At 33.4% G+C, this 13,606-nt stretch overlaps 1 protein-coding gene across 2 annotated transcripts; it reads right to left on the bottom strand.

The window, feature by feature from the left end:
- Nucleotides 1-5,474: 5,474 nt before the first annotated feature.
- Nucleotides 5,475-11,799, bottom strand: LOC108735968 (fibroin heavy chain). 2 transcript variants are annotated; one of them, XM_025980878.1, is made up of 5 exons: nt 11,680-11,799; nt 8,629-8,688; nt 7,906-8,358; nt 5,787-7,823; nt 5,475-5,641 (listed from the first exon to the last, which is right to left on the bottom strand). In XM_025980878.1, the coding sequence occupies exons 1-5, from the start codon at nt 11,732-11,734 to the stop codon at nt 5,592-5,594; spliced, it is 2,655 nt and encodes an 884-aa protein (XP_025836663.1). In that variant the 5' UTR covers nt 11,735-11,799; the 3' UTR covers nt 5,475-5,591. The 2 variants fall into 2 exon arrangements, with proteins under 2 accessions (XP_025836663.1, XP_025836662.1); XM_025980877.1 differs by lacking the exon at nt 11,680-11,799 and adding an exon at nt 10,705-10,824.
- Nucleotides 11,800-13,606: the final 1,807 nt, after the last annotated feature.

Below are 13,606 nucleotides of genomic sequence, written 5' to 3'. Positions count from 1 at the left end.
CGTTTGGTGGTCAACTGGCTGGCTAGCCACCTTAGAAAAATTCCCTAACTACGCGAATGATGTTAAAAATTGCATTTTTCAATATTATCCCTACACCGTCAATAATATTGTGCAATCATCTATATTGTACAATATTATTGTAGGTGCATGGCGCATGGGCCGCCTAATGTCTTTCCTTCAAATTTATTTTAGTTAGTAGCGTAGCAACGCGTGTAGGGTACAGCTAGTATAACATAAACTAACTATTACTTTGATATTAAAATACACCATTTGCATGTAAATTTGAACTAGGTATATTTTTCTTAATAGAGGTTACTGAATAATAGAAAGGAAATTGCCTACCTTACTGGTACTGTTGAGGGTGTGTAGCTGTACATCGTACCGTCCTCTACATCAGTGGTTGTATGAATGTCTGTATCATGAAAACCAATGTATTTGAAAATTATACTAGTGCCAATTTTTCTCTTCGAATTTCGTAATGTTAACACTGGGCTTGTGCAAAAACCGAATCGGTACTGATTTTGTTTCGAACGCACATTATACCGCACGGACACGACCAAAAAACCTGCCCGTGAAGGTGCCCGCATTACGTAATGCTGCGGATAGTAAAGAAGCACAGCACGAACCGCACAGCAGCGACCGTCATAGTAGATCGTATCAGTTGAGGTACAATTCTGACCTGCGTGAACCTACAATATCTACGCCTGGTCATGCTAGTCCAACCTAAGGTGCGCACTGGTTCCTGCATGTAGGATAACATCCTTAATCTATTTTTGTTCAAAATCTTTGTTCTCGCTTTCAGTTCAAGAAACAAGACTAGTAGAAAAAAATAATTACACAAATATATTAAATTAAATGCACATATTCATATGAGTTACAATTTATGGATAAACTAGCGAGCCGCCCCAGCTTCGCACGGGTCCAATGCTGATACTAAATATATATTTTTTTTATTTAGATGATTCTCAAGGAGGGAAAACTTTTTAAAAGACACCCCCTGAACATACTAAATAAACTACAGAATGTCTTTATATACAATATTCACAGCTTTTTTGTCATTAGACAATACAAACCGGCCCCCCGGTACCGTCGCAACCGCTATGTTCCTACATTTTAAATCTGTAATATCTTCGAAAATATTCATTTAAATTACATGCTGTAAAGAGCCATATTGATCTATAGTAAATGCACAATGTATTTAAGGTAATTAATTGGATAAGAATTAATGCTGTATTGCTTAAAAGTAAAGGATAAAAAATGGTTATTGTGGCTTATCCCTAAGAGATAGACATACACCATAGAGGATTTTTTGTAGGCCTTTTTAAGATGTACAATAGTGCATTATTTTGATCTATCTCGTAGGGTTCAGCCAGCGTTTGCAATGTAAGCGCAAAAAATGTGTTTATTTACATCACATTGGAAACCTCTAAAATTATCAGTGTTTCTCTACTATATTATGCATGTATTATACATATAAACCTTCTTCTTGAATAACTCTATCTACTAAAAAAAACCGCATCACAATCCGTTGCGTAATTTTAAAGATCTAAGCACACATAGGGACAGACAGCGGCAAGCGTTTTTGTTTTATACTATGTAGGGATAAATGCTGTCTTTCTATGTTGAACGTTGTTAATATCAATTGCTCCTTTGAACTATCTTCCCCAGTGATAATATTAATATTTTTTCACTAGAAAGCAGCCGAAAGGGAATGAAATTTTCTTTATTTGTTTTGTAATATCCAACCGACATTTCGCCTTTTTTGTCCGAGGCTTTATTAAGGTAGACATTGGAAGTTTGTAGTACAATCACTCAAGAATTTAATATTTGTTAGACATTTCAATAAAAACTTATACACAAAACCACAGCCTCAAGTTAAAGATTAACATGAAATTTAAAATAATAAATTGATTGTTAAAATAATAAATATTAATACATAATTACAATAAATATGGGTAAATTGACAACCACAATTAAAATAATTTTAAGATATTTGTTATTATTAATTCTGGTTGTCGGTTAGAGATTACGTAACAAATAAAGAACATTTTACCCCTTTTTGACTATTTTTTATTGAAAAAAAGGTATCAATTACTGCCAAAAAATGTGTAAACGTCAAAATCTCACCGAAAAGCACAGTACTAAATTTAAATAATATCACATTAATGTATTATTCAATTTTGCGCAAGTATTTCTTCTTCCTTTCTGTAAATATAAATTTACTAAAATTCTTTCTGCCTATAACTCTGTTTTAAATACCTATAACACGTAGTTAGTATGCGTCATTCGAAGTTGTTTACGATGAATTCGTCCGAGTCGAGTAAAAAAAGCTTATCTCTAACAGCAAAAAATGTTTGTTTCTACCCAAACGACTTTATTCGCTTATTTAAATTGTATTGTTGCCAATAAGTTCGTGTATATATAGTTTGACCAAAATGTCGTCTCGTCGGCACGGGTGTTAGCGTAATAATTATTTAACTATTACTTTAATAGTATGAAGAATAGAAAATGAAATAACATTCAGTGCAGTGATTTTAATTCATGTGAACTTTTTAGAAGGCATTAGGCATGATATCAATCAACTATTAAATTAAGTCAATAAATAATTACTCTTTTTTTAAAAATAACGTAAAGTACGCTCATTGGCAGCAATGTGGTGATACTAGGTACTAATTACCAACAAACGAATTAAATAAAATAAATAAATATTTATACATTCATGTCATTATGCACATAAAACGTAGGGCCCCCCAATATCCTCATCATCCGCCTATAACACCACATTTCGANCCACACAGATAAAATACATGTATAATACATTTATCAAGATCTTTTTTTTTTAATCTTATCTAGATATATATTTATAATAGGTACTAAAAGCATTTAAGGGTTGTTGAGTACAGGTAACTACTTAATCGCTTAATTACTGCAAAGGATCTGTAATTTGAAAACGACAATGCATGCATTACTAACGATAATTTTATAAGCATACATACATATAATACACACCAAAATGTGGTGTTGACCTGGCGACTAGTATTCAAAATACTCACAAAATAAATCTTCATATACATTTTGTTTATGCTGTCGCCTGTTTCTTACTTCTTAAAAGAGATCCCCGCTAGATCCTTACAGGAATTCTGGAAAATCATTATGTAGGTAGATATAAGGAGATGCAATCTCATAAGTCAAAGCTCTCAATCAACCGATAGCGTTATACTTTTGAATTTATAGAGCACCCCGATAGATCTTTGCGTAAAATGGCCCTTTGTCAATCCGAGGTAAAAATGTTCACTCTCTCAGAGTCTCTAAAAGAGAGACTCGAGTCTCCGTCTCTCATCGAATCTCTCTGGTGTCGCTGAGAGAGACTGACGAGAGACTGTAAAAAAAAACTGTTTAGCGTCTCTGAACCAGGCTCGAGTCGATCATAGAGAGATCCTCATTTCGTATTCAGTCTCTGAACGAGAGACTCGAATCTCTGAATTAACAATTTTATCGTTGAAGTCTCTCATACAGAGACTGTGAGAGATCCAGAGACGCTGAAAGACTCTGAGTGACTGGAGAGAGACTGAAAATTTTTGTCTAGGGAAATTTTTCGAAACTGGATTCTAATAGTTCTCGACGTGTAGATGTAAAGTCTTAATGGGAGCTATGTCGTAAAATTCCATCTTATTAAGATAGAGTCTCTTGAAGTTACATTCTTCCATAAGGACTTCCAAGTTAGAAATTCACCCATTACATCATACGCATTGAATGCGTTCAAGTATACATAACTTTAAGGGACCATATCTCAAAATAATTAGTTTTTATTGAGACTTTTTGTCTTCACGTCAAGAGCTACCAGAATCCAAAGTTTCAAAGAGTTTGACAAAAGGACATTTTCTGTAAGGATCTAGCGGGGTCCTTTATAAATTCCAGAGTATAGGGATATCGAGTGATTGAGAGGTTTGGCTTATGAGATTGTATTTCCTTCTATTTACCGACATAATGATTTTTCCAATGTTGGAAATCCATAGCGAGAAAACTAGGTCGTATGAGCCATAATTACTGCCGTAACCATCATACACATATTGACACCCCTGCAAATTTTGAACATGCAACTTACGATTATCCTTTTGGAAAGAAAATTCAACTCTTCCGAAATAATGAGATTCAATTAAGGTATTTCATATTTGGTTGTTCTCGGTTTCTCATAAATATGAACTGAAAAATTAAGAGAAAATTAACTTTAAGACTATTTTTTCTGATTATAAAATTTTCCGCTCTTACCTTCATGGTTTGTACCCATCAAGGTACAAAAGTCACATCCAATGTCATCAGTCGATTTTCCCTTCAAATGCATATAGTTTTTGTGTAAATCAAACGAATAACTAAACTTATAAGATATAATTAATAATAATAATATCTNAAATTAATTTTGTTTACTATAGCAGGTCTAAAAACTAGTTTTACTTTACTATGTGACGATTTTGTCAAAAAGTTGTATAAAGGGTAACTGTAAAACACTGAAATTATTTCTTCCCATTACCCACAGGTACCTAAAAATACATTTATTAATGTATACTAACCTTGCAGGAATAAAACAATAATACAATACTTCTAGACAAAGAAGCGCTTTATGTAGATGAATTCTATCTGGTTCAGTCTGAAACATTTTGTTTTTCATTATAATATTAATAAATATATGCAACTTTTTGGACAGCTGACTATAGGTACATTGCAAAATTTATTCTTTTTTAGAAATTTAACTTTTTCTATAGAATTTTTAAGAAACCAAACTCAAAAACTACTTTGCGGTCAGAGTTCTACGTGTCAGTCCGTGAGTTAGTCAAATTGACTGGCAATGATCTGTGGCTTAACCTCTTCGAAAGACTGTATCGAAATATAAATCACCCTGTATATAAGAACCAATGTACATTAAGTTTTTATTGCACTATAATGTCAAACACTAATAGTCGAATTTTTGGGGGTAGCCCAGATCGGACGACTGAGCTGAAGGGCGCCAAACGACGCGCGTCAGTAAAATCTAGAAATAAATTTTTATCGTTGTATGGCCCAAAGTGTGTTTATGGGCATAAAAGGATCACTGTTCGCCCATGGGCACACTTTTTAGAATCTTAAAGGATTTTAAGATTTAAAAAAAACGGCAATATTACTAAATCATTACCATAAAGTCTTCAGCCCGAACATTGATTGGGCACAAACTTCACTTCTTCCTATATTGAACCAATACACGCATTTATCGAAAACTAGAACAACCTACAACCATTTTCGAACAGTAATTTAATCCAGATCTACCTCTACCCCTATTATTTTTCTTTCTGTTCCTAATATGTCTATATCTAACCCTTCACCTCTGGGGAGGTGTCCTACCAACCTATCTTAAACTTTTCTTATTGACTTCCATAACACCCTTTTGTTCTCATATTATTTCTAATGTTAAAAAAAATTAACTACGACTAATAAAAAGTAGGTTAAGTATAAAACATCGTTTATTTACACTGCAAAACTACATATACATATAAAATCAAATATAAATACATTAAATAAATCAATTAAAAGGTAAGACTTAAGAGTTAATCACAGCAATTTTAGAAGAAGTGAGGGTGGTGTCTTTTAGTAATCTTCGATTGTGCAGCGCCTAAAATAAAGAAATAAATAAGAAAACGTTACCAAAATTAACAAGATAAATGCATTCCATTAATAAATAATTAAACAGTAAAAAATACAAAATTAATGATGCCAAAAATATAAACCCTGATAATAAATCTCAAAATTCGACTTACTTGAACTGCTGGCTGCAGCACTGCTAGCCGAAGCCTCTTTTGCTTTTTCTTCGATAGCATGAGCGCCATCTTTAACATGCTTTTCGAAACTGCTACTGCTGCTGCTACTACTGGAACTACTGCTGGCAGCATTTGCGGCAAAACTTGCTGAAAATTCTCCACCTCCCAATCCACCAAGAAGTTGATGACCTAATCCACCTTCAAATCCTCCTAGGTTAGCAGAACTACCGGCCAACGCTACAGCTCCTAAACCTTCACTGCCAGATAATGCGGCTGTTCCTCCAGAAGTTAAAGAACCATGAGTACCGCTGACTCCTGAATTTGCTGCATTCCCTATGTTACTAGAGGTTCCACTGTTGAAAGCAGATCCAGAATTCAACGCTCCTCCTGTATTGCTGGAACTTCCACTGTTGAAGGCACCCCCAAAATTACCAGAACTTCCGCTATTGTAGGAACTTCCAGTGTTACCAGAACTTCCGCTATTGTAGGAACTTCCAGTGTTACTGGAACTTCCACTGTTGAAAGCACCACCAAAATTACCAGAACTTCCGCTATTGTAGGAACCTCCAGTGTTACTGGAACTTCCACTGTTGAAAGCTCCTCCTAAATTACTGGAACTTCCGGTGTTGAAGGCCTCTCCTAAATTACTAGAACTTCCACTGTTATAGGAACTTCCAATGTTGCTTGAACTTCCGCTGTTTAAAGCACTTCCTGTATTCAGTGCGGTACCTTTGTTAATAGCAGTGCCCGAAGTTCCAGAAAATCCAGAATTAAATGCGCCTCCTAAATTTTCAGAGGATCCCGAGTTGTAAGAGGATCCAGTATTTAATGCGGATCCAGAATTGAAAGATTCTCCCTTGTTCACTGCCTGTCCAGTAACGAAGGCACCACCAACATTACTAGAAGTGCCTTCATTTAAAGCTGTTCCACTATTGAAAGAATCGCCTGTGTTAAGAGCAGTACCAGTATTGAAAGAAGTTCCAGAATTACTTAAATCGCCAGCGTTGTACGAGCTTCCAAAATTACCGGACGAGCCAACGTTTGATGAAGTTCCGCCATTATACGATTCTCCTTTATTAAACGCTCCACCGAAATTGCCTGAAGAGCCAGTGTTGTATGAACTTCCAAACAAACCTGATGAACCTTTATTGAATGATGCTCCTTCATTTAATGAACTTCCAGCATTGTAAGCGCTTCCGACATTACTTGCAGTACCCTTATTTACTGAACTTCCAGAATTTAGTGCTGCACCTTCGTTGAATGAAGAACCTGTATTCAAGGCACTCCCTGTATTATATGCAGTTCCAGTATTCGACGACGTTCCTGAATTGTAGGAGGTTCCAATATTTGAGGAGGTTCCAATGTTGGAAGAAGTTCCTGAAGTGTAAGAAGTTCCAGTATTAGACGCAGTTCCTGAGTTGTAAGAAGTTCCAGTATTAGACGCAGTTCCTGAGTTGTAAGAAGTTCCAGTATTTGATGCAAATCCTGAGTTGAATGCTCCACCAGTATTAAAAGCGGTTCCTGAATTAGAAGCGCTTCCGGTGTTTAACGCAGTTCCGGAATTAAATGATGTGCCAGTATTCTTTGCTTCTCCGGTGTTAGATGAGCTTCCAGATAATGCGCTGCTTCCGGTCAATAGATTACTTCCACTACTTCCCAAAGCACCTTGGAGAAAAACATTACTGGAAAGTAAATCTTTCTCATTTTCTGCTTTATTTAAACTAGAAGCTAATGATCCAGATACTGAAACGCTATCATGGATGGTTCCCTTAGGACCGGGAAATATGTCGTAATGAACCCCGGACAATTTTTGGGGAACTGGCAGTGGCGCTGCGGGCTGAGAAGAAGGTACCACCGTCGCAATTGTGGAGATAGGTTTACTATCATGAATACTTCCATGTGGACCTGGGAATGGTCCGTTATAACGAATTTCTACTTCTTCACTTTCGGAACAAACTTTGCATGATACACCAGAATTGTATACTCCTGACGATAATTGGATGGACCCAGAACTTCCGCTCAAAGGAGGTGTCAAGTCTAAAAATCAAATTTTTGTCTTAATAACCTAGATCAGCTAATATAAGTATGAAGAAAATAATAAACTGAAATTTCAATGTACCTTTTGATGGACCATGGATTTTCGAAGATAAGTCACTTCCATATTGCGAACTGCTGTCTGCATTAGCTCCTGCTAAGGAATTTAATCCACTGCTGCTTACTTCCTTCAAGCCAACATCGGAAGAAAGCCCAGCGGTCGATCCAGCAAGTGCATTGGCTCCGGCATTTGCGGAGGAACTGCTGAGTGCGCTAGATCCTGTATAGGCTCCAGCACCAGCACCAGCCACAGCACTGGAACCAGATTTTGATCCTAATTCAGAAGCAGAACTACCTGCATGTGCTGCTGCTCCAGATTTGGCTGCAGATCCAGCTTGAGAAAATGAACTAGAACTAGCACTAGAACTAGCACTCGCCGAAGCTCCCGCTTGAGCAAAGGATGAGCCACTGGCTAAAGAGTTTTCCGAACCTAAATCGTCATAATAATCATTTCCTCCAGATGTACTTGAACTAGAAGCTAAAAAATAAGAAAATTAATCAGTTTGACTTATTAATGTTGTTATTATAAAATATGAGAATTTGTATACATTATATTCTCGTTAATAAAATACTTCTACTGCAACAAAATACTTAATAGTAAGTGTTACTAAAAGATGCCACCTTATTGACACTCATCAATGTGGGCATCAATACAGACAATTAAGACTTCCATTAAAAACATCTACTTAGTTGTTTGTATTATACATTATTATAAATAAATAAAATAAATGGTTTTCAGTTTAATTACCTGAAGCTTTTGCAGAAGAAATAGCATGAGGACTGTGACTTTTTATTCCATATTGAAGTGCTGAAGCAAATGGAAAGTTCTAATTAATATTATTAAGTACATTGAATATAAAACAAATAAAAAAAAGTAGCTTAGCATACGAATAATTGATGAAATAGAAATTACCTAATAATAAAATTAATTCGCCGAACAAGGTTTTTACTTCGACCTTTTTTATTTGTTTGTTTACATTTTTTTCCGGTTCGATCTAAAAGAGATCTCACTCTTTTGTTCTCAAAAAATTTAGAACGGTCTCGTCAATAATAATGGTAACGTTAATCAAAATTGATGTAACTAACGTTTTTAATCATACTGAAGGCGCCGCGAGAAATTAGAGGTAATGTCCCGAAATACTAATGATTATTAACGAGATCTAAAAGGTTAATTAAGACAACAGGTAAGAATAGCGGAATTCTGCATTTTTATATATATATAACAGATAGCTTACAAAATCAAGAAAACTATTTTTATGATTCTGTTTTCGTAAATAACGTCCTTGAAAAATAGAAGAAATAGTATTTTGAATTGCAATAACATGAGCAGTTGTACAAAGTGCATGTTTTGAAATATTCTAATAGAAAATCTTTTTTTTTTTCTAAAAATCCAAAAAGGGGAATTTCATAAAATACTTTAGCTTTCTTAAAGGTAATAGTCACCACATAAAATTCATTCATAAGTCATGCTAAAATTCATGATATTTTAATTACTATTACCTCGTTTGGATATTATTACCTAATAAAATAAAGGCAGAAACTTGTTACAACAATGTAAACAATATAACAAATATTGATAAAATAATATTTTCGTTGCTTCTGTACTCGTATTGTGAAACCAAAAATTATATTAAATATCTGAAAATAACATACTTTACAAAACCTTTAATTAGTTTTTTTTACTTTCTTTGTACTTCATGCGTCACTCTGTTTGAATCCTTTCTAAACAACTAGCAAACTCGTAAAACAAGGGAATTCTAATTAAAAAACAATGTAATAAATTTTAATACACAAATGAATTTCGAAATATAACTGCTACAAATTAGTCATATATCATCAATGAAATATTATTCTGGTTCATTAATTAATATTTATTCATTTACGTATGGATACAGTTACGTAACAACCGGTTATAAGAAATTTATTTTTAGTGTTTATAGTCTGACATTGAAAATATGTGAAAAAAACAAAAACTCCTATTTTGAATTCTAAAAAATACTGGTCAATTTGGTTTTGAACAAATTCATGTATTTGTGAGTCTAGTAAGACATTATTTTATAAAATATTTCTTTCGGTAAACGAAATTTGAACGGAAAAATTATTTTCATAATATGTTTTAAACAAATCGTGTTTATCCTTTCATCATACTGGATATGTCTATTTGACAAAAATTTAATATATTGTATCATTGTTGAATATTTAAATTGAATGAATGAGAGAGAATTAGGCATAGGTACTATAAATAGGTAGACATATGACATAACATTTTATGTTATACTCAAATTTCAGATATTTTCCCTTAGATAATTCCCCAAGTTGTTTGTTTAAAAATATTAAAAAAGAGACATGACAAATTTTGTTCTAACAATAGAAACTTGAATTCAAATCATATAAATCAAATATAAGTCAGAAACAGTAATTGTAAAAACTATGTAAACCGTATACTTATTATAAACGAACAAGTAAATTTTAGAAAATAAAAATATTCATATTTTATATTAGGACCTTTAAGGAATCTTCCAAATATTTTTTGAACAGTAAAAACTAAAAAATAATTTTAAACTTTTTACAAAAAAAAACATAATGACATTATTTAAAATAATGGAATTTTTTTTATAAAATAACTAATAATAAGTGCACATATATAATTAAATACCAATTAACATTTTTTAGTGTACACGCAACAATAACTACATATTAGAAAGTATTACAAACCTTAAATATTTTAATTTTCAAAACAAAACAAAAGACTATTGGATACACAAAAAGTGATTTAAGTGAATTCTAGATAAAAAACAAAACAAAAATTTCTTGATATACTTACAAGGATTTGTTATGGTAATCAGAAACAAGATCGCGGCACTTGTCCCACACCTCATGGTCAACTACGTGTTTTAATATTAATTACTGTTAGTAATGAAATTATACCCGACTACTCATCAACGACAACTGAGGTAGACGGATATTTACACCTATTTATATGAATCAAGAACCGGTGTGTTGGAAACAACAAAGTATACATACATATAAATATGTGACAAGGGTAAAGCCGGTGTCAATAATTCACGGAAATAAGACGTGAGGATTCCTTCTCGAGAGAGGATTCTTGATTTCCGATGATGATGGTGATGTTCTCGGATATTTTCAATTCAAAATTCCTTCAGTCTGATGACCCTGGACTATTTTAAGGTTCAATGCGTTACGTAATTAGATTCGGCTTTGATAATGAGGATGTAATAACGTTTCGTCATACGATCGACATACAGCAGATATTTATTTATATCGTGTATGTAATAAAAGGTGGTCGACCTTTTCTTTGCATCTATTTACCTAATCATCATCACTATATGAATAAAATAGGAATGTATGTATACAATAATAGTGTTTTAGACTAATANAAAAACTATGTAAACCGTATACTTATTATAAACGAACAAGTAAATTTTAGAAAATAAAAATATTCATATTTTATATTAGGACCTTTAAGGAATCTTCCAAATATTTTTTGAACAGTAAAAACTAAAAAATAATTTTAAACTTTTTACAAAAAAAAACATAATGACATTATTTAAAATAATGGAATTTTTTTTATAAAATAACTAATAATAAGTGCACATATATAATTAAATACCAATTAACATTTTTTAGTGTACACGCAACAATAACTACATATTAGAATGTATTACAAACCTTAAATATTTTAATTTTCAAAACAAAACAAAAGACTATTGGATACACAAAAAGTGATTTAAGTGAATTCTAGATAAAAAACAAAACAAAAATTTCTTGATATACTTACAAGGATTTGTTATGGTAATCAGAAACAAGATCGCGGCACTTGTCCCACACCTCATGGTCAACTACGTGTTTTAATATTAATTACTGTTAGTAATGAAATTATACCCGACTACTCATCAACGACAACTGAGGTAGACGGATATTTACACCTATTTATATGAATCAAGAACCGGTGTGTTGGAAACAACAAAGTATACATACATATAAATATGTGACAAGGGTAAAGCCGGTGTCAATAATTCACGGAAATAAGACGTGAGGATTCCTTCTCGAGAGAGGATTCTTGATTTCCGATGATGATGGTGATGTTCTCGGATATTTTCAATTCAAAATTCCTTCAGTCTGATGACCCTGGACTATTTTAAGGTTCAATGCGTTACGTAATTAGATTCGGCTTTGATAATGAGGATGTAATAACGTTTCGTCATACGATCGACATACAGCAGATATTTATTTATATCGTGTATGTAATAAAAGGTGGTCGACCTTTTCTTTGCATCTATTTACCTAATCATCATCACTATATGAATAAAATAGGAATGTATGTATACAATAATAGTGTTTTAGACTAATAATATTAATAGGTAGGAGCTACAAAATTATGGGAATACTTGGCTATTTAAACGTCTAAAGTCACCAATATTTTGACGTGTTGAACATGTTCAAATGCCATGATTCGTTTGTGCAAACTTCTGTGCATCATGGGGTTAGGTCATGTTATGGTGAGTTTCCTTAATTGGCATATGTTTAGTACCACAACCTTATCTAAACCATTGGCCAATGTAAAGTTCCATGCCTCAAGGATTAAGTTATGTTTCACCGGTTGACATATGAAAAGTATAGTCATGAGCAAAGCAAGACCAAAACCAAAAACCAAGACTATCCAAGGCTTGGTATTGGCCTTGGTCTTGCCCAAATGCTTTTAGTCTTGGTCCTGGAATTCGTCTTACTGATCTAGTCTCAGTCTTGGTCTAGGTCCTGCTGATATATTCTAGGTCCTGATTTTGGTTTTGCTCATTTAGTCTGATACTTCCTCTTTTTTTAAAAATTCTTCTAAACACAAGTTTTTTGATTTAGCGACTCAATAATTGTCTTAAATGCTGTCACATATGCGAGCTTATCATGACTTTTAACTCGAGATTATCCTTCCTCTAACACATAAATTGACCTTTTAGCGAACAAAATAGTGCCAAGTACTTGATAAAGTAAAAAATCATCATCATCATAAAGTCGTCAGTCTTAAAACTGGTTGGACATGCACCTCCACTCTTTCCTATCCTGAGCTAATCTTCGCATTTCCCTAAAACTAGAACAACCCACATCCTTAACTATTTGCGAACAGTAATATAACTTAGGCCTACCTCTACCCGTCCTAACTCCTGTTTCTGCCTCTAATGTCTCTGACTAGACCTTCATGCCTGAGAAGGTGTCCTACCAACCTATCTCGCCTATTTTTTATTCACTTCCATAGAGTCTTCTATTCTCCTATTCATTCTAATACCTCTACATTTCTAACTCTATCGACGGTATCCTCATCATTTGCCTGTAACACCACATTTTGAACTCTTCTAGACTTTTCGAAAACGTATTAAAAAAAAATTAGTTTGTCTCTATATTTCAATGAGCTAGGAGACATGGGAATAAAGAACACTTACTCCGAGAACATTCTTCTAGATCCCTTTTTTCAAACAATGGTAAAGTTTCTTTTTTTATATTTAGCGTTAAACTGTAGTAAAGCAAACTGAAAATTTTAAATACTAAGAAGATGAAATGAATATATTAAAGTTCCTTCAAATAGTTTAACTCATAAATCCACTTGTTCGTTCGGTCTTAGTCTTGATTTTAGTCTTTCTTTTGCACTTTTGCAGGACCATGACTGCAAGATCAAGACTAATTTTGATCATCACTAATAAAATGTAATAACGTTT

The sequence above is a fragment of the Agrilus planipennis genome, unplaced genomic scaffold (genome assembly GCF_000699045.2).
Source record: "Agrilus planipennis isolate EAB-ADULT unplaced genomic scaffold, Apla_2.0 scaffold4, whole genome shotgun sequence".
Classification (NCBI taxonomy): Eukaryota; Metazoa; Arthropoda; class Insecta; order Coleoptera; family Buprestidae; genus Agrilus; species Agrilus planipennis.
Note: the sequence above shows the minus strand (reverse complement) of the source record. Positions and strands in the feature narration are given on the sequence as shown.

Coding starts and splice junctions, on each gene's coding strand:
- LOC108735968 (XM_025980878.1), bottom strand. CDS start 11,734: ATGAGGTGTGGGACAAGTGCCGCGATCTTGTTTCTGATTACCATAACA. Junction 8,359..8,628: donor TTCTTCTGCAAAAGCTTCAG/GTAATTAAACTG, acceptor CTTATTTTTTAG/CTTCTAGTTCAAGTACATCT. Junction 7,824..7,905: donor AATCCATGGTCCATCAAAAG/GTACATTGAAAT, acceptor TTTGATTTTTAG/ACTTGACACCTCCTTTGAGC.